The sequence below is a fragment of the Typha angustifolia genome, chromosome 12 (genome assembly GCF_048772165.1).
Source record: "Typha angustifolia cultivar Huaian chromosome 12, ASM4877216v1, whole genome shotgun sequence".
Classification (NCBI taxonomy): Eukaryota; Viridiplantae; Streptophyta; class Magnoliopsida; order Poales; family Typhaceae; genus Typha; species Typha angustifolia.
The window spans coordinates 8,296,858-8,323,245 of NC_133250.1; the positions used below are offsets into that span (position 1 = coordinate 8,296,858).

Sequence of the window (26,388 nt, forward strand, 5' to 3'; positions counted from 1 at the left end):
AGGTTGCCCATTAGCAATTCAGCTTTGCGTCTGTTTTCGCCACAAATGGGTAGGATTAATTGCAAATACTGCTACAAAACACTGTTCCCTGATTAGTAGAAACTGCACATCTGCAATTTGAAGCGAGCATCTTAAGTTCAGTATACACAAATAAAACCATGTAATCACAATTGTAAGCTTGACGGATTCTGATTTAAGGTTGCGTTGCAAAAATCTGGAAGCAACTAATTAGTACAAAAAGAAGAAGAATTAAAGACGCCTTATACTACATAAAGAGGTTAACAGGTTCACAACTCTTTTTCTTCTTTCAAATTGGCTTCTGATACTGAGCGATTGGCCACTGACGCCCAGAATGAGTCTGAAGACTCGAAAGCTGGCATGTAGATTATCAAATGGAGTCCTTCAGCTTGATGGAACCAAGAGTTGATGTATATGATGAAATTTCTTTGCCTCATCCAGATGTGGCTTGTAAGTACATGTGATCATATCCTTGGCCAAGACCAGACGATAGTGTCAAAAAGATTCGTGCATAGCTGAACGGTGTAAGCGGTCTACAATGCAAACTGCCTTAAAGCAGAAGCTCCAATTTCAGCCAGCAATCACTCATCTGCCTTCATAATGACATTTTGACAATATACAAGATGGCCACACAAATTTGATGAGCAATGTCCCTCCAGTAAATTCATAATGTAAGAAGCTCAGCATCAGTTTCTTTGCTCAATGTCTCCTCATCACTATGATTCTTGTCAGGGTCAGCAATAGGTTCTGCAGTGTATATTTTCATACCAGGGAGTGGGAAGGATAAATTCGTAATGGAAATCAATTCCGTTATAGATTCGTCTGAGGTTGGATCTGACATATGGAGCTTCTTTAGCTGAGATCGCTGGCAAACAATGCGTCCCTTGTTCCAACCCGGGAAATGGAAAGATGAAGATATGTTATCCTTCAGAAATGAATATACAGCTTTTGCAACTGGCAATCCTCTTGTTACTGAGCTTTTCTCCATTTCCCCACGTCTGAGGAACAAAGAATTGTTAGTCTGAGTTTTTTTTTTTTTTTTTTTTTGCTTGCTTCTTCTACTAGATACCAATATAACTACAGGGCACATCATAAAAAGTTCAACATCAGTAAGATCACTAGCGTATTATTGAACTACTGGAGATACAAATTTACCATGTGAAAGTAATGACAAAACCTTCTGATTCTGAGGAGGATAATTGGGATTAAGCGCATGAATTTAATGCTACACTACCAACATATCAATAGGAAAGGGCATCCAAGATGTAGAAAACTAAAGCAGGTTGCAAGACTCACACAACAACAACAGAAGCCAAATGAGGAAGATCATCCCCTCTTTTAAATCGGTCATAAATACTGTTCAGCCACACTGATACGGCTGTAAGTGCTCCACCTACTGACATCCTGATGAATGAAATAAATTTAACATTATACAGCCTGATAAATGTTAATGTTGTAAACTTGAAATTACTGACAGAATGGAAGATAACACTACGAGATAAATCACATTACCTATGGACATCTACTGACCACACAAGTTTGCTTTGCCGAAACAGCTCAGGGAAAAGTCCACGCTTTGTTGCTTCATGGAGCACCCTTGCAGCCCGTGCCTTTTGGCGCAACCACCAAAGTGCTTCCAGGAGTGCATTGAAAAATCGCACACCATAGCTACAACCTTCAGAGCTATAGTTGTCAAACACATATTCCACCATCTGCCAGTTAGATTCATCATCATATTCCCCTTTAATCATTGACCCAATCACCTGATGCATATTAGAAGCTCGATTTGTTTTCATTTCTTCCAGCAGTTCAGATACATCATCCCACCTGAAATATAAGGTGCAAAGTGATAAACATACACCATGGCGGGATCAAAAATAGCAAAGAATACGTTCAGATGATTGAATATGTAAATGATGGTTGGACCATTGGAGGGCACAAGGATTACGTGGGAAGCAGATCTCAGATCTTAATATTCTGATAGACCATGAAGTTGAATAGTGTATCACATTAAAGAAAGATGCTTGATGCATTCTAAAATTTTGATTGATTATTAGTACTTTTCTTTTGATAGCCCCTTAGAGGTACCACCAATAGATACGACATGAACTATTAATTACCAAATTCTATCCTGACGCATAACAGGACATCTATCCAAATAACAGTACAAGAGTAAGGTTAAGATCCATGACTAATGAAGTAGGATACAGATACAGGATATAGATAGACATAATATATATGCCAATATGCAAATATTTAAGTACAAGAGCATGATGCATGAAGGATACAATGTACCTATATATGCATATAAGTGCTTCTACATATAAGGTATGTACTTGGTGTGCTTACATTTTGTTCAATTAATAAAAATAATTATTTAACATGTGATGCTTATATTTTTGTTAAATTAACTAATTAAGAATAATTATATAACATGTGATATTATATAATGAAGCACATCTACAAGACTTCAATTCAGCATTAAAAATGCCAACCATTATTAACAAATTTTTAGCTACTAATATTAAGAGACAAGAAAATAAATTGAATCTATAAGTCATTAGTAGACCATGGCGTGAAAGCCGTGAACCTCTTTTAGAGATCATGCCCACAATTAAGGTGAACATTCACCGGAAATAAAACCTATCCAGTTCAATAGAAAATTTCAATTTGAGTTATTTTTGGATCCGGGAACATCCAAGAAATACCCGAGAAATATCTGAGCCAGATCCGCATTTTATTTTTATTTTCAAAATCAGATACTTTAAGTATACGATATGTATCCATGAAGTATCCGGTGAGTATTGTATCTGATACTACATCCAATAAGGAAACAACTACAATATGGAATAATATATGCTTTGTCCATGGCAAATGTATTGAGATGAATATCGGAACTAAAAGGATTGGACACTAAAAGTTTTGTGAGATTGTAGCAGAAATCTTATTAACAGGTGCATCATGCATATATGCAATGATCCCTTAGAAAATAACAAATTCTAAAATGAATAGTCTAATCTTTCTTTTGTAAAGTCAAAGTCTATAGGCTCGTGAAACACTTAAGGAAAAGGGACATAATAGGCCTGCCTAAGGAGCCATCTCCCAATATTCATTTCTAATGTTAGAATCTATTTAGATCACTTACCTTCATTCACTTCAGAAATATTTTTTTTTATTCTGGAACACAATTTCTTATTCTAAAGTAACACACCTAATCATCATAATGACCTCATTTTAAAATAAAAATATTATTTATCAAAATTACATTTTATGCCACACACTAACCTAATTACTAATTTACCATTGATATCTATCACATCAACTTACTTTTCTATCAAATCAAAGAACATTCATAGTAATTTCAGAAAATATAAAACTCATTTTTTTCATCTTTTCGTTCACTTTATATCACATCAAATATAATTATTCCTAGAATAAAGATTTTATTTTAGGAATAACAAAGAAAAATATTTATCCTAGAATTGATCTTATTCCTAAAGTAAATGAGACATTATTAACTCATGAATCACTTCAGGAGAATTGGCAACTTATTTTATAGACTATTTGTCCAACACTCATACCTGCTATGAGAACTATTTCTGTTTAAGCTCTTTCATTACAAAGATTCAAACTTTGAAGCCGAGATTCATACTTACAAAATGCTCTTTCGATATTATACTTGTAATCTGAGCAGTATCAACTTAGGCGGACATAAAAAGTTTCTCTTCAATTTTAAATAACCATATTAAGCTTCTGCTCATATTCTTCAATGAATAATTGAGTATAATTGATAGAGAAGCTGATAGAAAAGCAGGGTCAACCCAAGCTGGCTACAATTCTTCCTTAAAATTTCAGTCTCTCTAATTTTGAAATTGACGATATAGAGTTGTGGCAGTGAACCAACTTTGGCTTTTCCCTTCTACTGAGAAACCCAAATTCAATTAAATACAGCCAATTCAATTCATGTTATCACAATCAATCTGGTTCCCACTAATAAAATGAAGCTTTTCTCCTTCGAGAATATCTATAATCTATTCTGATCCCTGGATACAATTATGGCAGAACTTGACATTCCAAAGATCACTCTACAAACCTACATAGAAGTATGTACTGCCCTCCACCATGAGTGATAGCTAAAGTGTCTCGATTACACTAGGAGTCCAAGATGTTCTAACATTGAATTTGATGAACTTTAGGACTACGAACCTCATGTTTGGGCTTCATTAATAGTTTGACTAGAGTTAAAATGCTTCGTGAATGCATCCCTCTCCACGTACAGTAATCTAATTCAGTAATTCTACTAATCAATATATGTAACTGTTCTTTTTCCTTAATAGATGGATTTAGTAATACCAGCATAAATACTCATGAACATGTCACAGAATTTTATCTACATAACACAATTACCTTCATTTGCTTTTCAATAAAAATAGGGTTAATTATATCTTGACCCCCTCACCTATTATTCTGTATCACTTTCACCTCCCTCAAAAAGAAAAATTAGACATATACACATTCTAAACTATTTAAATATATCACTAAGCCTCCTCCATTAATATTTCATTAAAAATTCATATAGAAATAATCTTAAAATTTGACTAATTTAATAGATGGCCAAAAATGTCTCCGCTATCTTTTCATATCCTTCCTCATTTATAATCTCTATGTCAACTTCTCCAAATATCAAACTCTAAACCAATTTCTCTAATTCCTTCAAAATCCACCTCTAATAGGAGAGGAGAAGAGAAAGTAATGACATTTTTCTTTATCTAATTAATTAGTTATTTTTTGCTAATAGAAATTCTAATAAATAGAGCTTACTGATACAGTTAGATAATTCAAAATGTGGTGCACATGCCCATTTCTTTTCTTGAGGGAGTGAAAGTGATACTGATAAAGTTAGATAATTCAAAATGTGGTGCACATGCCTATTTCTTTTCTTGAGGGAGTGAAAAGTGATACAGAGTGATAATTGAGAAAATTAAAATAAAATTAACCCATGAAAATATGTTAGATGTACCACACAATTCTGCTTTATACAATGATAACTTATATCTCATCAACAATCAGCCAGCCCTTAGTAAATGTCATGCAAATAAGGGTCTCAATAAAATCAGCTCTACCAAACTCTACTTCTTGATGGCATATAATTTTCCATGTACTCTTACTATATATAATCTGTAGAAGTCCAAAAAGGTAGAATAGACGATTCAGGAAAACAGGGAAAGAAATAAATAAATGATGCGAAGAAAACAAACATATTTTACCTGTCATTCTTAGCGTACAGTGAGAGCATCATGCAATAAGCCATGATGCTGGGAGTTATCCCCATTGACAGAATTTCTTCAAACTGCTCTTTGCTTTCATCAATAAGACCAGCTGTGGAGTAAACATTCAGAACCGCCTCAAGAGTCCGTTCATTCGGGTCACACCTAGACTTGCGCATTTCCACATAAGCCTTGAGGGCATCCTCAAAGTGCCCACCTTGACAATATGCTTCGATGATGCCATTAAAAGTGTCCTCATTTTTCTGAATCCCAGCTCCATTCATCCGTGCAAGGATAGCCTGCACCTCCCTGAAGAGCCCACCTCTACCAAATGAGTACACTAGTGAATTGTAGGTCTCCAAAGTCGGCATGCTCCCAATCTCATGCATAGTGTTGAAAGCAACAAAAGACTCCTGAAACAGCACAGATTTTTAATATTCCAATCAAAGAAAAGCTCAATTGAATTCATTGATAGTTAACCTCGTAAAGAGCAGCCTGTCCATAAGCCTCTACAACTCCAGTATAAGCCTTTGCGCTCGGCACAATGCCGTTGCTGTTCATATGGGCAAGAACACCTTTAGCATCCTCATATAGCCCACCTCTCCCGCAGGCAAAGATTAGGCCTTCATAGGTCTCCATATTAGGCTCCACATTCTCCTCCAGCATGTCGTGGAATAGCGTGACCACCTCCTTGAAGTATCCCCCCTCTCCGAACACCCCGATAAGAATGTTATACGTAGCGGCATCTGGCGCTGTGTTTCCAACCTTCATCTCCATAAAAAGCTCTCGCACGTCCTCATACCGCCCTTTCTTTCCATAGAGATTGAGCAAGATACTATAAGTTGCAGCAGTCGGGGGGCATCCGGCCGCCTGCATCTGCCGAAGAACGCCAACTGCCTCGCGCATCGCACCTGTTCGAGCATAAGCCTCAATGAGCACATTGTAGGCCGCAGCGTCAGGCAAGTGACCGCCAGCCTCCATTTCAGAGAGAAGCTCCGAGACCCTCTCCAACCGGCCGAGCTTGGCGAAGGTGTCAACGAGGTAGGAGTGCGTGGCGTTGTCTGGAGAGACGCCAGCATCGAGCATCGTGCGCAGCACCATCTCCGCCTCATCGGCCAGCCCCCGCGCCCCGGCGGCGGCGAGGAGGGTGTTGTAGGTGACGATGTCCGGGTGGACCCCGTCGTGGCGCATCTCGGCAAAGAGGCTTAGGAGGTTATCCCACGAGAGATCGGCCCGGGCGCAGGAATTGAGCACCGTGTTGTACGTCATCGGCGTCGGCGCGATCCTCTCGGCCTTCATCTGAGCGAGGAATCGGAGGGCGGACTCGTGGTCGGCGTTGCGGCCGTAGGCGTTGATGATGGCGGTGTAGGAAAGGGCCGACCGCGGCGGGGGGACGTCGGCGAAGACGTCGAGACACTTGTCGAGCAATCCCTCACGGCCGAGGACGCCGATGAGGATTGCGTGGATGTGCTCGTCGGGGCGGCACCAGACTTGCCTCTGCATGTACTTGAAGAGGCGGAGGGAGCGCTGCCAGTCCCCGCGGCGGGCGAATTCCTTGAAGACGAGGGCGAAGTCGGAGAGGGAGAGGCGGTGGCGGAAGGTCTCGAGGCAGCGGGCGATGCTGCCGCGGGGAGGGAGGCTGCTGAGCTTGTTGATGAGGGTCTCAACGTCGTAGGTGTACTTTCCCTTCTCCACGGCGACGGTGGGCTTGCCGAGGACCAGCTCCTTGGGCTTGGAGCGGCCGGCGGCTGTGAGGCCGGCGCGAGGGGGTTGGAGGCGGAGGCGCCGCCGTGGAGGAGGGGTGAGCTGTTGGTTGTTCTTGGATAAGAGGTTGGAGGTGAGGGAAGAAGGGGGGAAAGGGAGCGGGAGCAGCGCCATGGAGAGCTGCAGCTGTTCGTGCTCCTGTCGCAGCTTTGCTTGGGTTTTTCCCTTCTTTACCGTCGAACTGGTGTGGATAACGATGGTCTAAAACCCGCTGGGTCGGGTTGCTTATTGGGCCGGGCTGGGCCTGTTCTAAATACCATTCCCTTACTAGAAAGGAAACATCACCTCACCGAGACTAAAGACATTTACATTTAGAACCCTGTACTGTGCAATATTATTTGAATCGAAAATTCACATAAAAATAGGGTGTTAAATGAAAACTTCACTCTGTCTACGGATCCGCATCCGAATCAACGAACTCGAGAGAATGCCAACTTAATCCACCTAATTTATCTCATACGTACTACATACCACCTTTAGCATCCCTATGCTTCGTTACTTTCACACCGCACATTCTTAATCACAAATTTCTTAGCAAATCCATCGAGTTTATCCACCAAACTTAAAATATGTAAATCATGGCGGAGATCCGCTGTGAACTACGACCGCCTTTGCCTGGAATCCTCCCCACTCACAGCTTCAGCTTGTCCACGTGTCAGAAGGCCGCTGGCTCTAAGGTCTTGAAACCTGCTTGAACCTAACACCGTCGCCAAATCACGGTCAATGATAGAACTCAACGGACGGTGATGTCCACTAGTACTCGATAGGGTGGAACACGCGCATATCCGTGTATTTCAGGGCAAAAATTGGATCTAATGGTAGCGAAGTTGTATACAATGTATACAATATTTCATGGATACGGATTTGGACATATTTATTTAATTGTTACTCCAAATTAAAAATACGACAAGTGTGGTTAATTTTATTTCGTTATTTTTTCGAATATTTTTTTAGATTTTGTAGAGCTTTATCCAAAGTAGGCACTATAGTCTTCGCAGAGATGTTTGACTACCTGTGAATACAAATATTATTAACATAAATAATAAAATATATTAAATAATTTTATTTTTGTTAGAAAAAACTATTTATTGAAATAGAGTTCTGAGGTGATTAGTAGTATAAAAGTTTAAGAGGATGATAGAATAAATTAAATGATTTTATTTCAGTTAAATAAGCATTTATTGAAATAGAGTCCAAAGTAGCTTAGTGATGCAGGGTCCAAGTAATTTTGTTCAAAATCAATAACAATTTTAAAATTAAAAGGCACGTTACATTGTTAGTCTTGGATAAACTAAACCTAATCATCGCAACTTAGTTAAAAACACATAAAGCTATAGTAATTTTGGTTTTAAGTATAGAAGGGTAAAATATAACTTGGCCAAGTATAAATATATTTTTGATATAGATTAAAAGGCCAACTCCAACTTTATATATATATATATAAAAGAGTAAAACTATACTACTTAACACAAAGTAAACTGCTAACACGATTGATACTAACTCTGTTAAAGTGTTTGTTTGTATATTAAATATATACAATATTTCAGACTACAAATAAATTGATATTTAACGTGACCAAAAAGAGTCCCCTAAAAAAGTGTTATGTTTAGAAAGAAGATAGTTTAATGTCCAATTTTGATACGATGGCTGCTTTTATTTATAAAAACAATCCACTAAAGACACGAGTTTTTGATCAAATTACCCCACTATTATATTTTATTCATCTAAATAGATTATATCTCAAATTTAATACCAAAATAGATCGATGGCACTGTAATCCTAAGCAAAACGATGATAAGTTTAATATTATCTTTAAATAAAAATACTAAAAAAATTATTTTATAAAATATTTAACTCTTTAGTGTTTTACATTTAGAAAACGCTAAAAGGATGAGTATTTTATCTTAAAAAAATAAAATTAAAGTAAATTTAGAGAAACTACTGTCTTTATTTTGTGATTTTAAGTATAGTGTTCGCTTTAAGAATCACTACATCATTTTAACTTATAAAACTCTTCTATATTTCATAACAACATATTTTACGACTAAAATGAATAACTGAATAACAAATTACAACGTTAAAACTTTTTCTTCGTATTTTTATTTTTATATTTCTTGTTAGATATTTTTTTATAATGAAATGCTTAACTTTTCATAGTATCATTTTTCTCTAATAACAAGCTAAATAATTCAATATTTTTTCTTTCAATAAAAACACTAATTAAATCAGTGTTTTATTTAATAAAATATTGATCTGATCGATATTTTACTTTGGGCCAGGTCAGGGTAGGTAAAATGCTTAATAGTTTCGCATTTTATTTAGGGCAAATCAGTATTTTACTTTAGGCCAGGTTGGGCAGGTTAGACGCTTAATAGTTTTGCATTTTATTTAGGGCTACAGGCGTCTTTTGGTACTAAGTTTGGCGTATAAATCATTTTGATAAAAAAAAAAGACCTCCTAAATACACTCTCAAAGTAGTTCCCTTATTATAATGTAATATGGATTATTTTTTATACAGATACTAGCTTAATATTGAACGTATATTTATAACATACTTAGTCAAAATTAAAAGTATAATTTAAAGCCACTTTTGATCATTCATTTCAGTGGTCCCCACACGCTTTGATCATGTAAGAGAGGATATAAGAGAGAGCTGGGGAGATCATAATTCATATATACACATATATCATTGAAGAAATCTCCTCGCCTCAAATTTTCCTTTCTTTTATTTTTTTTTCTAAGAAAAAGAAAAGGAGAGGGAGCTAAAAAGAGAGACACATAGCTGCGATTGAAGCTGCCACAGCCTCGATTTAGCCTCGATTTTGGCTCCATCGTTATTATTACTCTTTGATTCCAGCATCTAGCGGCAAGCGATGTCTCAAAAGCGGCAGCCGGACGAGCGCAAGGCGGGATCGGAGGGCAGCTCCCAGGACGAGAAGCCGTCGAAGATTCCCGCCATCAGAAGGTCTGTGCTTCTCGATCATATTTGTCTTCTTGGATTATATCGATATGTAAAATTTGATCTATTTTAGCTGTTCCATTGTTTTGCTGGAATTTGGGTGGAGAATTATTCTCGTTTCCATGGCCCATGGAATGATTTGGGTTTTGATTTTTTAGGGTAATTGATGAGGTCATAAGGAGGCACAGCATTCAAAAGTTTCTATCGACTATCGAGCCGTTGGTTCGAAGAGTGGTGAGAAAGTCATCTTCTTTCTGTTGTGAATTCTGTAATTTTAGCATTTTGTGATTGCCTTCGGATGTGCAATTCTATGCCTTGTTGATGTTTGATTTGAAAGATTCTTTTTTGCTTGGGATACCGAACCTTGATGTTATTGTCGTATGATTAAAGTGAAGAAATGTACTGTTGCTAGAAATGTACTAATAAGCAAGTACTGAAGAAATGCAGTATTTTCTAGTGACTGGTCTGTCAAATTGCACTCTCATTCGGTACTTTCTAATTAGTTGAAATTATCTGTAGGCTCTCTACATGGAAATTTGCATGCACTAGGTTTTTTAAGTGTTTCTACTGACGGCCCTATCTGGAAACTGTGATCTCTGGCACAGCAGCGCTCCCTGCCTTCGCCCCTCCTTTTGACATGCTACTCCCTCTTGCTGCAATTAGCTCACCCAGGGAAATGAACAAATAGGTATGATGAAACCACACTCACACTAAAAGAGTAAGCATAGTTCTTACCTTACGTGGGAATAAGTTAATCTAGAGCAATTCAAACTATCAGTCCCACTAGGGAACTAGGAGAGTCCTCTCTTACACAAACAACGTAGAGAGTTTTGCCCAATAAGATCTCACCTCTCCCATGTGTCGCGTTCCTTTATTGGGACTAAATACTAGTGTCTATTACTGTCATTAGGTAATGAAATTGACATGTGAGATTGAGCATTATTAGGCAATACCTCAGTCTTTCAGGGATGAAGCTAAATTCTCCAACTCAGAATTGTCATCCTTCTTCCTTGTCTCGATTAATAGGATATCAAGAGGATCTTTTAGATTTTTACTCCCATATTGCTGCCGTTGAACTACAAAGAAGATAGTAGACGATTCTACCTATCGATCGACACTGATTTTAAAATTTTATTATTCTTTAACTCTTTTTTTCATGAAATTTGCATCCACTTTCTAGAGGTTGATGCACAGGTAGCATCAAAGTGAAAAATGTTAATTTCACTGGAGTCTGCTCATCCTTGGATTTGTGCGCTAGCCTCTCCTTGTTATTAGGAGAATGTCATTGATGATCCAAACTATTCAATGTGATCTACAAGGTTAACATGCTTTTATATGCAATATCTCCAAGGCTATGAAACTTGATGGCATATGCATTGGACTGTTCCAAGATTAATTTCTTTAGTACTATTTGGTGCAATTCTTTATCAAAATTCTTGAGGCATAAATAGACTACAATTATGAAAAGTTTATATGTTCCAATAAACTAGATTTTGTCGATCATATTGAATGGTCTAGAATTTGATCTCATAATATGTTCCTCAATATGAAGTTGGTATAAATTCTTTATTTTACACTGTTAGCATATTATTGCACTACTTATCTCAATAAACAGATATAGTAGCATATCTTTTTGCTCATTTATTTATATTTTCTTTTGTGTTAGGAATATCTTGTCTTTATTTTGGTAGGAGTGCCAGAATAGGCATGCAGTAATGTTGAAATTAATGTAAAAACTACAGGGTGTGTCACAGTGCCCATTGTCCAATGAATTTGGAACCCTGAATTGCAGAAGACCTTCAGTGTTTAAGTACCTCTTTTCTCAGGAATTCTACATCAATTGACTTGCATGTCATGCAAAGAGAGTAACTTTTCACTTGGAGATATTTGAGATGAAGAGTTGATTGACAAGATAGGGTATGAGTATTTGTTCTAATGAACTAACAAGTCAAAGAGTGGAATAGCAAACAACCTGGAAGAATGACTTAATTGTATACCACTTCAATATGTGTACTTAACTACTTATGTTCATGCATCCTCTCTTTTACATCCTTAACATGCATATTTTGGAAAAAGTACATGTGGACATTAGAAGTACTTGTCTTGTAGACTTAGAAGGAATAAGCATTGTCTTTGAGTTAGCTATATTAATTTATAATTGTTTTAAGTTCACTTATAAATAATGCAAGACAAAAATGATAACTTCTTGATGAATGCTTTTTTGCTTTAATGTATTTCAGTTTTAACTTATTTTTCAACCTGTGGGAACTAATATGAGTTATGAACATAGAGTGTATTCATGGTCTGTTTTATTTATCACCAGGTGAAAGAAGAAATTGAAGTTGCCCTTGCAAATCACCTAGGTAGCATAACAAGGTGTGAGTTGACAAACATTCACACTCTTTAGACTCCGTGTAAAAAGAAAAACCTGTCTTAATATTTAATAATAATTTAAGATCGTGCTGTTGTATGTTCAATAATATTATGTATCTCTTTTTGCAGACAAAGTGGCAAAGAGATACTTCCAACCACTGCAAGAAGCTTACAGTTGCAATTCAAGAATACGCTCTCTCTCCCGATATTCACGGGCTCTAGGATTGAAGGGGAAAACTCTTCTACCATTAGTATAGTTTTAGTTGATGCCTTGTCTGGACAAGTCGTAACCTCAGGTCAGGAGTCCTTCATGAAGGTAGAGATAGTAGTTCTGGAGGGAGATTTTGAAGGTGATGAAGAAGATAATTGGACATTTGAAGAATTTAAGAATTATATGGTTAGAGAAAGGGAAGGAAGGCGATCATTGCTTACTGGAGATGTTTGTGTTGATCTTAACCAAGGGACTGGCGTAGTAGGGGAGCTGTCCTTCACAGATAACTCTAGTTGGACACGTAGTCGAAAATTCAGGCTAGGTGCAAGAACTGCAGATGGTTACTTCAATGGCATGAGGGTAAGAGAAGCAAAGACGGAGGCATTCATGGTCAAGGACCATCGTGGAGAATGTAAGTTAAAAGTGCATTTGAGTAGTATTCTTGGCTTCTGTAATTGTTATTTGCCATGTAATATCTTCATTTTACTGTAGTAGTTTCCATAGTACTAGTGGCTGCAACTTCACCCACCACTGTACAAGCTATAAAGTATCTACTAAACTTAATTTCGTAAACCCTTTTACTTGGGTTGAGAAATGAGATTTGATATCTTGTTGTAAATTCTCTGAATTAGAAGCTTGTCCATCGGAACTCAGAAGAATAGTTAGTCCCATCACTACAATACCGAATGACATACTCATATCCTCCTTTACCTTCAAACTGTTTATATACTATGAGTCAGAAGTTATGTTCCACTACAATGCAGTTGGCATGACATTTTAGTTTCTTTCCTTAAGCTGCTAATTAGAGTGAAGAATAATACCTCTTTGGGTTTTCTTGACATGCACATAACCAGCATATCTTGATTCATCCTTGTCTGTAAGCATTGTCTCGCCACTTTAGTTATTTTTCATATAAATGAACATTAACTCCACAGCTATAATTGTTTTTAGTGTCTAGTCGTTTGGTCATGTATGTCCAAGAAAGCAGTTGTTTTGATTCTTTTGTACATTCTGGAACATTCATGAATACTTATGCTTCAAATAAGTACCTTCATATGTTTCCATGAATGTATAGATAAAATACCTATAAAATTCATGGTAAGAACAATCTTCGTCAGTGGTAGATTGGTCCCCTCTCAACAAATTATTGTATAATCAACCTTTTTCAACAACAAGGTTCCCTTAGGCTATCCTTGCATTTATGCGGAAAAGACCTTAGTCACATACAAAAATTCATTTGTCTTCCTGTTATAGCTACTCTAGGGTGGATTTTCATTTATACACTTGAATGTAGAACTCAGGGAAGATGAGCCTGAGCTGAATCCTAGATTGACAAGGGTTGGTTCTCTCAGATGTGTGCTGGTTCAATCCAATTGTGTCATATAGGGATTTGTAGATTCTGTATCTGTCTTGTTGTTCAACCAGTCATCCAATATTTAACACAGGGAACTTCACTACTGAGTATTGACATTTTTATTTGCATTACCATCAATCGTGTTGAATGTAGCTATCCATTTTCTCATTATATGTGTCATGGAATATATTTTGTTGGAAGAGTGATCCACTATGGTTGTCTTTTTCTTCTAATTAATTACACAGATCTGTATTTCAACCAAAAGCTTTTCAGCATTGATGCACTCTTTCCTTGAGCGTCAAGCGTAATGCTATGTTCCTCGTTGTCATTATTATTTGATGTCAAAGGATGGTGCTTTAAATGGACTATTTACTTGTATGTCTCTTGTTAGAATGATAGTATGTATATTATAATCTAAGCATTGTTTCTCTTTTGCAGTATACAAGAAGCATTATCCCCCGTCGCTTATGGATGAGGTTTGGCGCCTAGAGAAGATTGGTAAAGATGGTGCTTTCCACAAGCGTTTGAGTTTTGAGAACATCTATACTGTCAAAGATTTCCTCACATTACTTTGCTTTGATGCTACAAGGCTTCGAAATGTATGAGCCTGCTTCTTTAGCAATTCTGTTTAACTAATATCATCCTTTATACTTCCTTCTCTAGGCTTTGTAACTCAATTAGCAATCTTAACTTCTCTAGGTTCTTGATATTATTCAGATATAGTTTGGCGTATGATATGGTAGTCATTATTAAGCAGAAGTGAGTCGCAATTGATGTTAAAACATACAAAACTACAAATCACTTTGGCAATAGTTCTCTGTTTCCAATTCTACATTAACTTCATCTTTCTTTGCTTAAGCTATGCAGATATTAGGCAGTGGCATGTCAGCAAAGATGTGGGAGGTCACTGTGGAACATGCTCGGAGCTGCATCCTTGGAGACCAAATACATATTTACCATCCAGATGGTCAAAATAAAACTGGTGTGGTATTCAATATTGTTGGAGAACTGAAAGGGATGCTTTCTGGCCAGCAATTCCTCTCTGTCCATGAACTTACAGACAAGGACAAGGTGTTCATTCGGTTTCATATTCTCTTCATTAAAAATTATTTCTTCTTCCTTTTCCCTTCTTGGAGTTTCATTTTCTAAATTTTGATATTTTCAGGCTGAAGCACATGAAGTTGTAAAACAAGCCTATGAACACTGGAATGATGTGGTCACCTGTGATGCTGGAACTCTTCTATCTAAGCCTTTACATTCTTTGCACTCAGGATCAACAGCTCTGCATGACAATATGTATACCAATTTTCCAAGCCCACTTTTGACTGATGGCTTTGATTTAAGCCATTCAAACATACCCTCACCGGATATTTTCTCCGTTGGAGTGGCACGAACTTTTGACGCTTGTTCCCTGCAATCTGTAGAAAATGCAGAATTTAGATACGACTTGGAATCACAAGTTCTTGCTGGTCGGAGTCCTTGCAGAGAATCTAGGTTCATGGAAAATTTTAGTCCTCTTATCTTTGATGACTGCAATAGCCAAACACTTTACTGTGGGGACAGCTTGCAGTATATGGATTCCAGTTTTTCCTCAGACACAGCTGACATTGGAAATACAGTGAGAGGCTATATTACAAGAGCAGCAACTACCCATGGTAGAGCCTATAGAGGATGGCGGACAGTCTCATCTGTGGTAAGATTAATATTCCATGTAAAAAGGATTGTGGCTTCAAAGAGAAAAGAACATGGAAAGGGGATATTTTGTTGAAGTTATGCAGCCTGGAAGTTAAGGGAAACACAAGAAAGAAGGATTTTTTTTAGTCCTCATGAGTGTTGCTCTTCTTTTGGTTGTAGATATGTTCACCTTCTTGGTTTCTCTGATGTAAATATTTGCAGAAGGAATTGTACATAGTAAAATCGTTTGGCAGCTGAGTACAGTGGTTGTTCCTCGAGTTACAGGCTTTGCCAATCGAACCATGAGGCGGCATTATATCTGCAGATCTTCTTCAATTATCTATGCATGAAGTAAGCCTCATTATTTCGAAGCAATTAGTTCCTCTAGATGTGCTTGCTGTTCAGGGGAATTTTGATAAAAACTATACGGCAGCTGGATCCTTGATCCCAAGATGCATATGTATTAGAATATATACATAATTATAGATGTTGTATTCAGAGATCTAAAGACATTATTTGGTTGTTTGTATATTATAAAGTTGTTTTTGTGACAGATTAATTAGTCGTGTTTATAAAGCACGGCTCATATCATTTTTAAGTAGTATCTTTTCAAAATTGCACTAATTTTAAGTGCATGTAAGAATATAACAAACTACTGATGCTGGAGATATATGTGATCTTCTTCATTCCCATATACATTTCAAATCTACAAACAAAAAAAGCCTTTTCCATTTTAAATATTTACAAAGTAACTTTATTTTTTATTGTTTTATACCAAAAAAAAAAAGAACTTTTCTAACTAGTTGATATAAAACAAAAGGAGCAATTTTGATATATTATAATAATAACTAACATTTGTCATGTAGTTGTATATGGAGGAGTAAAGTGACAAACAACCACACCAAAAGCGCTCCGAAATCCGAATTATGGCTTAATCATATAGGTATAAACTATATTCCAACCCTCATTTTTCTATTAAATGATATTTCACCTCATGTAATATAACCTAATATTAATATTTTAATTTACCCTTTGTAATATTTTAAATAGTTTATAGGGAAAACTATAGCCTAATAGGATACAATGCGAGTTCCGGGTGAAAACGTAATTAGACCTGTGAAGAGAAAGAGATAATATCACTTATATATCTACTTTCCATTCCAGAGAGAGAGAGAGTGAGAGTGCGATTGAAGCATTCTGAGAAGAGCTAAAAATTCCATCCTATCTCCGCACGAGAAGAAGATAATGTCGCTCAGAATTGCATTTGGAGCACCGCCTTCTTCTCTTCCTCTTCCTCCTCTCCGCTCTCCCGTCTCTTTCCATTTCGTCGAACACCTTCTCCCCGTTCTCCACAACCACCACCGTAACACCCCCATCCGCCTCTCAAACCCATCTCCCTTCTCCGTCTTCGCTCGTCGCCGTCGTGGCGCCACTTGGGACCCATCGTTGGAGGAGGAGGAGGAGGAGGAGGAGGAATTAGAGGAAGGTGAAGAGGAAGAGGAAGAGGAGGAGGACGATTCACCGGCGATGCCGTTCGATGAGATGCGGCGGTGGCTGGAGAAAAAGCCACAGGGGTTCGGCGAGGGCAAGGCTTACGATACCGCGGTGGAAGAGGAGATCTTGAAGGAGATGGAGCGGAGCCGGCAGGCGCAGCTCGCGAGCATCAATAAGCTGAAGAAAGACCCCAAAGTCCAAACCAAGAAGGAAGGGCGACCTGAGAAAAGTTAGTATTTTGTTGCTAATTGATGCCTTGAATATTTCATCTTTGTTGCTAAGTTTCTGGTTTTAGTTTTCCATTCTACGGAGAGGGAAATGAATTAGATGCATTACTCTCTATTACGGCGCTTCTAGTATCAGTGGAAACTATAAAAGTGTGCAATTTATTGCTGACACTTGCTGGATGATATTTTTTTAAGGCCATTTTTTGTTCTTTGTTAGAGCATTTTTATCATTAAATTTAGCACCAAGTTAACATAAAATTCAAGGGATTAACTTCATAGAAGATCCATGTTGTTTTTGTTATCATTCTCTGTTTAAGTAATTTGTTTCTACTAATTCCTATTCGCATTGAGTCTGATGGTATAATTTTGTACTGGAGATTGCAGTAATAGATGCCATTCCAAGTGGCACTCGTGTTTGCTTATACAACCTCCCAAAGAAGAAGAACATACACAGGGATCTGCAAGTAGCTTTCAAAGGGTTCCCTGGAATCATAAATATAAGCCCTGTAGTAACTGGGAATAAAAAGACTCGAGATCCTATTTGCAAGGGCATTGCTTTCCTTGACCTAGAGTCCAAGGAGGCTGCAAACAGGTACTATTTTTTTTAATTATTTTTTATTTTTTTATTTTTTTGCTTTGTGGTTCAAATAATATCTTATAATTTTTTCACTAGAAAATGTTATGCTTTTTAGAATGCATCTGGTTATGCATTTTGGTCTATTTTAAATCTGGCAATGCCATTCCAACATGGACTGGTTTGGTCCAAAATAACAGTTCTTACCATTCAAATAGAATAATAGTGGTGTTGCTTTAAGGCTTTAAATGAAACATTTTGCCATAAGATATAACTTTTACATTTATATTGCATCTACTGATAGAGAACTTACGAGTTCTTTAATTAGTTCCTGTACTGAAATTCAAATATTCAATAAGTTTCTACTTGTTGCATGTAAAACACTAAAAGACCTACCTAGCAAGCATCTGCACTTGATAAGTACCAAATTGCATTAGTCTAATTTCCATTTGCCACTTTCTCATATATCAAAATTACTAAGAGTCTAAGGCCATCTTTCTTTTCTGTTCTTACTAGATTTGTACAGATGTTCTCTAAGAGAAGTATTCCCTTTGGTAAGGTACAGAAGCAGATTATCTGTGATATTGTAAACCTGCACAGCTCTTCCAACTCTCCCAAGAAGTTGGTCAACACTCAGAAGTTAGACCGTCTGAAACCAATAGACCTTAAAAATGAGGTTCCTGCTGGATTGGTTCTCTCCGAAGATCCGTCAGAGAGGACCTCGTATGATGGATCTAATGGCATTGCTGTAGGCAAGAAGTTGAAGGAAGCTCCAGTGTTTGTCAGAGAAGAATATGGTCATTTGTCAGATCTCGAAGTAAATGCATCTGGGATCGAGCACTTAAGCGTCCCCATTTTAGATGATATCAAAGATGGGAGTGAGACAGAAGTTGGAGAGTTGGATTCAAATTTCTCAATTCAATCAAAGGAAAAAGAGAGGAAACAAGTAATGTCGAAGAAGAAAAAGGTTAAATCAAAAACAGAGAGAACTTCGCAGTTGAGCTTGCCTGGTTCAATTTCCAGGTATCCTTATAATATAGATATAATACTAAATAGCTTTTTTAAAGTGGAATCATGCTGAATGTAATCACCTCTGTTGACTTGTGTTTCAGGTTGAAAACCAAGGAGAGAACTGTTCTAGCTGGTGTTTTCTCAAAGTACGGTGGAAAGGCTGCTGTAACTATGTCAAAGGATGGCTGATCAACACTATCTCAAAATTTTACTTGGCAAATCATCAAACACGGTATCAATGCGGCAACAATCATCAGTATATCTGAAATCTCAGGACAATGAAATCCTACCACTCTTATGTGCAAAATAGGTACATCTAGTGTTGTCCCGTCTGAGTTTTTCATGCTCACAATTTTTGTCAAATATTACTTGATCTGAAATTTCAGTCTAAAGGCAAGTTTAGTTGGTAGTTCTTTGTAGTTTTCTATTTAATGAAAAGTTTTAAAAGATAGCCATTTGGAAAGAGGGCTTCTTTATTATAAAGGATCTGGAAGTTGTTCTCATATATTGTGGATCAATTGATTTCTGGGATTTTGAGTAAAAGAGAATAGAGCTGCTGTTTGTTGGTTTGCTCAGTCGTATCGTATCCATTTGACAATGAGCTTTATCCAATCCCAGGCCTTCTCTTGTGGAACTATTTCCATTTGATATTCCTACATGTTTCCATGCATGGAATTGTGAAAAATAAGTAAATCATCTAAAACAGTTATGGACTTTGAACAAATCCGGCCATAGCACCATGTTATTGTTTTGTATTATCAAGTCAGTGGAATTCAATGAGTTTCAGCGTAAGTAATGAAATTTGATGATTTGATGTCATATTTGGATGGAAATTCATTTGCCACTTAAGTTTTTCAAATCTCAAAACTATATCTTAATCTATTACATACTTGTTGAAGCTCAGGGGTAAATTAGGAAAAAGAAACAAAGAAATTGAATTCCTACCTTATTCCAAACAGCAAGATTAGATGAATTTCATTTCAATATCAATTGAATTCCACCTTTTATAGTAGATAGGCATAATCCTTTTCCTTCAGGAAAAGTATCCGAGGTAATAAATCAAATTAGGAACATAGTTATGCCTACTTAAATCATAAGAAAATTATGACTACATTAGTACTATTATGTAAGCAAAAGTAATGTGTGAGCCTGAGAAGAAAACTTATAGATGGGTATACAATTAACAGTCGAACCTGAATAGGTAAATGGAAAACAAAAAATTCCAATATTTTGTTTTAACTACTATCAAATATACAAATTAAACGTAGAAAATATTACGGGGCATTCTTTGGAATGTGTTCATGGTGGAATGCAGAATTGGCAAGGAGAGTAGCACTGACAGAACCAAATATTGAAAGGCATATTAATAGAACAGTTCTCAACAAAACTTCAGCTGGACTGCACAATCAAACTGATGGGAAGTACTTGTTGAGATTGAAGGGTAAGGAGTAGAATTCTTCACTTCTTGTGTCAGTCTTGAAGGATCTGAATTTGTCCCAGAAATGATAGCCCCTATCTTTCCTGACGGCGGCATCACCTCTATGCAAGGTGTTGTCCAAGAAGTATGCCACAAGGCCCCCAACGAATGCCTTTGATGAGAATATCACATTGATAATATCATTAAACTGTAAAAGAAGGGAGAGACTTCAGCGAATGAACTTTGAATTAAAGAATAAATGAATTTGTTCAAAGCTGTGTATTGATTTGTATAAATACCCATCTTGCACCAGTGTGTGCAGGACCATATCCAGCAACTGTAGTGTACTCATTGAAATATTGTGGAACAGATAGGCCCATAAACACAGAAAATCCCAGAATGAACTTTGTTCGGAAACTGTTAAGGTTACAGAACTGAAGGAAGCTGAGACCTGCCGCACCTGTTTATGCATAATAGAGTGCATAAAGTTGTTGTAGAAACATTATAAACTAACTAATCTGGTGGTCCACAATCTATCAATCAGGTTGCAGATATACATACCAACATATGCAAAGAGAAGGCAATATAGAGCTGCAGCTATTGGACCTGGAATGGAAGCAAAAATTGCTCCAAATTTTCCTGTAAGATTATGTTAAATTGAATTCTGATGTAATTCTAGCTTAGAAAGTCAAGACAAACTTAGAAAAAGATAAAGAATCATTTCCAATCCTTAACCACCTCCTCCAAAAAAAATCACCTTTTTCTTTTGTGAAAATATGAATGAATTATTTGACATGAATATATATTTTTGAGTCAAACAAAAGATACAAGCTAAACTCCAACTTACTAGAATATTGAAGATCTGGAATAACCTCTAAAGGCCTAATTTAACTATTCCAAAATTAAAATTCATGAGAGCTAATTGCCAGAAAAAATGCAGCTACGGAGAAGATGACATAAATATAGAGATCTGCTATAAAAAATTCAGCATCAATAAGAAAAGAAATAGCAGAAGATTCAGCTGTAGGATGTATCATATTCCCTTTTCATCTTCACTTGTATTTGTCGTGCTACCCAGTATGATTAAGGCCCTTGAGTTTACTTTGTCAATTTAAGCCTATCACTGATGCCATTCAATCATTACAATATCAAGCTCGACCTTTGATTCATAGTCAGCCCAATTGTAGTCAAGCAGAGTAATGAAGCATATCCACCAGACATTAAAAGCTCACCGAGAACAGAAAAGAATATCATGAATCCAGCAGAAATCTGCACCACTCTTCGGCTGCCAATCCGTGTCAAGGCTAGCAAACCAGCATTTTCACTGTTCAAGGAGAATAACGCTGATCTTCCAAGAAAAGAGAAAGGAGCATACATGTAAAGAAGAAATCGAATCAGACACTATTTGTCTCTTTAGAGGCCTTACACAGATACTGAGGACCCATTTGCAGTTCCAAAAAGCCCATCCAACAAAATACCAATTCCCTACAATGATAGAATGTTATATAAAAATTGTCTAAAATAAATCGTTATCTCTGAAAAGGAAATCAAACTCAAATACCTGCCAACCAATACCACGGCTGAGAACAGAAGGTGGCAACGGCGTGGCACTGGAATATCTTGAAACTGCAATGAATGCACCAGTGGACTGCATCACAACAGAAAGATTGTAGAGATGAAAGTTCTACGATATCATGGCAGGTCAAAAAAAAAAAAGCTACTATAGCATCTATAATGTAACCAAAAGAATAGGGAGAAGATCTATAATGTAACCAAACCTCCACAAGAGCAACAAATGAAGCAGCCATCATTGCAAAAGCTTCACCAGCATCAAATGTTGGTGCTCCCCATTGGAAAGGATAAGGAACACTTATCCTGCACAATTCATCTGGTGTAAATGATGAAATAATAAGAGCTAACTATAATGGGTTGTTTCTCGTGTCTTTTACTATATTATTGACAATTTGACATCATTCCCATATAATCACAGTAGATGACTGATCTCCAGCTACTCAATAGGTAGCTAAAGATTGACAGCCTTAAAAGTTAGGTGCAGGGAGAGAATTCAACTCATATGCAGGCTTCTTTGATAGAGGAACTATGTACAGAGTGAAAATAAAATAAATAAATAAAAAAGATAGAGAGAGAGAAGCTCGAGTTTTACCATGGAGCTGCACCCACAAGTCCAGAACGGTCAGTTCGACAGTGAAGTTGAGTTTTTGGTGCTGAATGTCTATATGCCCCACCCACCGTAAGAAAAAAAGCATAAAGCCATACAATTGCAACAGAGAATATAACAGCAAACCGTTCGAAGAGAGGCCTTCCTAAACGTGTTGCATGAGGTATATACTGCAAATTTTGAATTTGAAAAGTGTCTATTAGACCAGGATTTTGCTTATTCAGTAAATTGCTACACGAGATTGAACACATATCCAACTTGAATGGTGATGGTGATATCCTAGTAGTCCTGTTAATTGCTGAAAGTGGAAGATGGATTGTTTTCTTTTAGTCTTCAGAATATGTACCTGAGAAAATACTACCAATAGTATTATTTGTGGAAGCCCAATCTCTATACACTTTGCAACCTGGGCATCCATTTCAGAAACCATTAGCTACTAGAGAAATGCAAGAGAAAGCCAGTATAGGTGACGAACACCTGGGATCACTGAAAAATCTCATTATATATCAACTAGGAGATTGATAAGAAAAGGACTCCATATTCGATTCCGGAGCAAGGACAACAGTAGTATATGTTAAATCTTCTGTAAAGAAGCACAATGCGAAGAAAACTTACTCCAGGAAAACCAAATTCATAGAGACCAAAACCGACCAGAGCAACGAGCGGTGCAGCTGACAATGGACTTAGAATCCTAAGTAACACAAGATTCAAGGAAATGAAAAATAGTTCAAATCATTTACTAAATATGAATACAGTATTACAGTGTATCAAGTAACTTGTAGCCAAAATAAGCACCAACCTAGTGACAATGCGCCATAGGCCACTAAAACCCAGTATTATCTGAAGAGTTGAAGCAACTATAAGGGCACCTTGGGTTCCACGCATGATGCGTCGGAATTTCTGTAGGAAAATTGAGATATGTAAGGTGTAGGAAAAACAGTGGAATTATAAACTAGAGAACTGAAAAAAGTGTGATCAAGATAAAGGTTCAGGGCTTAGAAACCTCATGAGGATCTACAATATTACTGTATCGACCAGCTAAGATGATAGAGATGGTGGGCACAACAAAGGTGTATGACCCTCCAATCACAGCAGGCAATCGAGTTCCAAATGAAGTTTGCAACAATGTGTTCAAGCCAGAAACGAACAATATTGTTTGGATCACCTTGGCTTTCTCATGCTGGAAAAGTAAAATGATCTTCGTTGAGAATTCAGATAAAAGTGAGAACAAAAAAAAACATCACACCAGCACTAAATTATAAATAACAGTGACAATAAGAATAGTCCTGATAACTACAATGACGACAACAATATAATGTGGATCACCCTTATCTTACATTTCCTCCACCCATCTGAGGGACAAGAGCAGTAGGGATAATAACAGTGGTTCCCAGCATAACAAGGTAATGTTGGAAACCAAGAAGAATTGCTTCAGCTGCATTACAATTTTCCAAAGATTAATTAGGACTGGTTAAGTATCTCCTTCAAAAATAAAATTGGAGTGTGAGGGATAAAATTCGACATAAAAATTGAAACTATGAGAATGAAATCACTTTATACCACAAACCAGATCTAGTAACTCTTTAAATATCTGAGACTTGAGGAATCCAGAATTAGAATTAGACCTCCCAAATGCATAATCACAATTTAAAAGAAGGGTAAAAAATAAAGAACGGAAACAGGTCTTGAAGGTACATTACAACACCATCAAGATCTTCTACTAATAAAAATTAAAATTAAAAATTAAAAAAGCCGTACCTTAATATTTTCAAACAAAAAGGACTAATCAACAGAGAACAGACTAAAATCACAATCCCAAAACAATAACGAGAGTACCCAAATGAGAAAATGAGTAATGCGGAACAAATTCCACAAGTATAAGACGAAATCTAATATTATAACAACGAGCAAATAGAAACTAACGCCAGGGAGGAGGGCTGGTCATGCAGTAAGACACATTCGGAAGCTGATCCTTCACTGGGTGTGGATGCAACTCATCCTGCTTCGGCGCAGGCGCCGCTCCGCCGCCACCTCCGGCCATCTCCTCCTCTCCTCCTCCTGATCAAAACCCACCTCAGAAGTGTTACAGAAATCCCCAAAAAAATCTCGCTCTCCAAGCCACTATCTTGACATCTACAAGGAACCCAATTCTTATTTAGGTGCATCCACGGCAAGCTTCAAATACTAACAGCAACCCGCTAACTATAGCTCGCTAAAGGAGCATATAAAAAGAAACAAAGACCCACCAAGAAAACCAAAACAAAATTGCATTCTTATTAACTAATAAAATAATGCAGATAATAAGACTAAGAGTAAGACTTCTCCCGACGCAAGAGGGGTGGGGTGTGGGGAGGGGGGTGGTGAAGGAATCTATCGAACCTCCACCCTTTTCCTTTGCTAGTTTTCTACTCTGGCTTTGCCTTTGGGTTGAAGGAAGCAAAGAACACAACCTAAGGGGTAATAAATACCGATCTAATTAAGGCTGCCATTAAAGTGGAGTTAATATTTTTCTTCCTCCTCCTCCTCCTCCTTTTTTAACTTCACCTATTTCCTCGTATTAATCATTTTTTCTCATCTGCACCCTGCCTTTTCCGCTATTTATTAAAGCGGTGCTCGTTGTGTTTTCTTTTCAAATGTACAGATCTCCATCATGAGTCAATTGTAGGTAAAGTATCGTAGTGTGACTGTACTGCCAACATAATTTTTATTTTGTTTTAAATATTTCTAATTAGGATAATTTGCATGAAAAATTTTAAATGATTTTTTAAAAATAAAATTTTAATTTATAATCGCAACCAAAATTATTAAACTCTTTCAAATATAATTAAACTTATACGGATTACCCAATTCTAAATAACTCTTATTTTGTCGCTAATATTAAAGCTTCTTATTATTACTGTTATATTTATTGGGAAGACTCTGTTTTTTAGAGGGAGGAGAGTGTCAAAACCTACGTAAGATAAATTAGTAAAATAATAACAAGATTAGCTCCTGATATAATATAAAATTGATGTATTAAATAGAGATAAATATAGATGAATGGTGACAAGTGATCCATATGCCCAACTCTATATCTTTATTACTTTCTTATACTTTAGAGATGAAAATTATTTAACTAAAGTATATAATTTAGACTACATCATAATAAGTTTAAATGTTATATAAAAATAACAATGAATATATTATATAAGGAATTTTTGACATAATATATGAAAATAACTTTAGTTAAAATAAGAGTAATTAAGTTTTTTATGCAGGATTAGATTATAACTAGTCGTATGGACTTTCATTTGTGTCACTTTTAATTTTTAATTAAATTATAATGACAAATGCAATGACTAAATAACCCCATTTTAGTATAAAAAGAGAAAGTCAAAGCCTTTTGTAGCTTAGTAATACAAGAAAGAGGATAATTACATTAAGATTATCTAAACTATTGGTGTTAATAAAATCATCAGTCTTAATTATTTTCCCCTAAAATAAGAATAAAATGACCCTTAAGGGTCTAAAAGTAATTAGGTGATAATTACAAATTATTTTTTAAATAAAAAACTCTAATAGATAAATAAAATGAGGGGTTTATATCGAAATATTTTATGAATACTTTAACAACTTTAGTCCAAAGGCCGAAGGACCAGAGGACAGACCCGCAGCTTGAATATTTCTAAAGATTCGTGGGCTTAATTTAAAAATATCGCAAGTACATGGTTAAAACCATAATAAATCCAAAATGTAAGGTGTGGAATGAGATCTCACTTCCAATTTCATACTCTATTTGGCCTCACTTTTTCTTTATATACAATCACTTTCTAAACTTTTAATTCTCCGAGTTATTAGTGAGTTATTTCTGATAGTTCATGAGTAAT

The 26,388-nt window shown here is 36.6% G+C and overlaps 4 protein-coding genes across 7 annotated transcripts; 2 read left to right on the forward strand and 2 right to left on the reverse strand.

Annotated features, from left to right (window-relative positions):
* Positions 1 to 161: 161 nt before the first annotated feature.
* Positions 162 to 7,230, reverse strand: LOC140771994 (pentatricopeptide repeat-containing protein At1g74850, chloroplastic). The gene is made up of 5 exons (XM_073113857.1): positions 5,766 to 7,230; positions 5,286 to 5,698; positions 1,531 to 1,845; positions 1,315 to 1,422; positions 162 to 1,016 (listed from the first exon to the last, which is right to left on the reverse strand). The coding sequence occupies exons 1-5, from the start codon at positions 7,161 to 7,163 to the stop codon at positions 683 to 685; spliced, it is 2,568 nt and encodes an 855-aa protein (XP_072969958.1). The 5' UTR covers positions 7,164 to 7,230; the 3' UTR covers positions 162 to 682.
* A 2,512-nt stretch (positions 7,231 to 9,742) lies between these two features.
* On the forward strand, positions 9,743 to 16,214 carry LOC140772157 (calmodulin-binding protein 60 A-like). Its single transcript, XM_073114081.1, has 7 exons — positions 9,743 to 10,014; positions 10,167 to 10,242; positions 12,332 to 12,384; positions 12,511 to 13,004; positions 14,385 to 14,545; positions 14,814 to 15,017; positions 15,112 to 16,214. Exons 1-7 carry the CDS (start codon positions 9,923 to 9,925, stop codon positions 15,712 to 15,714), a joined length of 1,683 nt encoding a protein of 560 aa, XP_072970182.1. The 5' UTR covers positions 9,743 to 9,922; the 3' UTR covers positions 15,715 to 16,214.
* Positions 16,215 to 16,775: 561 nt separating this feature from the next.
* On the forward strand, positions 16,776 to 19,431 carry LOC140772024 (uncharacterized). The gene is made up of 4 exons (XM_073113899.1): positions 16,776 to 17,343; positions 17,726 to 17,933; positions 18,432 to 18,938; positions 19,028 to 19,431. Exons 1-4 carry the CDS (start codon positions 16,866 to 16,868, stop codon positions 19,113 to 19,115), a joined length of 1,281 nt encoding a protein of 426 aa, XP_072970000.1. The 5' UTR covers positions 16,776 to 16,865; the 3' UTR covers positions 19,116 to 19,431.
* Positions 19,432 to 20,070: 639 nt separating this feature from the next.
* Positions 20,071 to 25,053, reverse strand: LOC140772464 (nucleobase-ascorbate transporter 6-like). 4 transcript variants are annotated; one of them, XM_073114548.1, is made up of 15 exons: positions 24,902 to 25,053; positions 24,446 to 24,580; positions 23,860 to 23,957; positions 23,526 to 23,702; positions 23,322 to 23,422; positions 23,138 to 23,213; positions 22,869 to 22,928; positions 22,508 to 22,692; positions 22,122 to 22,218; positions 21,905 to 21,991; positions 21,770 to 21,828; positions 21,576 to 21,667; positions 20,905 to 20,982; positions 20,643 to 20,803; positions 20,071 to 20,551 (listed from the first exon to the last, which is right to left on the reverse strand). In XM_073114548.1, exons 2-15 carry the CDS (start codon positions 24,561 to 24,563, stop codon positions 20,333 to 20,335), a joined length of 1,608 nt encoding a protein of 535 aa, XP_072970649.1. In that variant the 5' UTR covers positions 24,564 to 24,580; positions 24,902 to 25,053; the 3' UTR covers positions 20,071 to 20,332. The 4 variants fall into 4 exon arrangements, with proteins under 4 accessions (XP_072970649.1, XP_072970648.1, XP_072970650.1 ...); XM_073114547.1 differs by having other exon boundaries at positions 24,446 to 24,655; positions 24,902 to 25,028; XM_073114549.1 differs by having other exon boundaries at positions 24,842 to 24,975.
* Between the last annotated feature and the right edge of the window lie 1,335 nt (positions 25,054 to 26,388).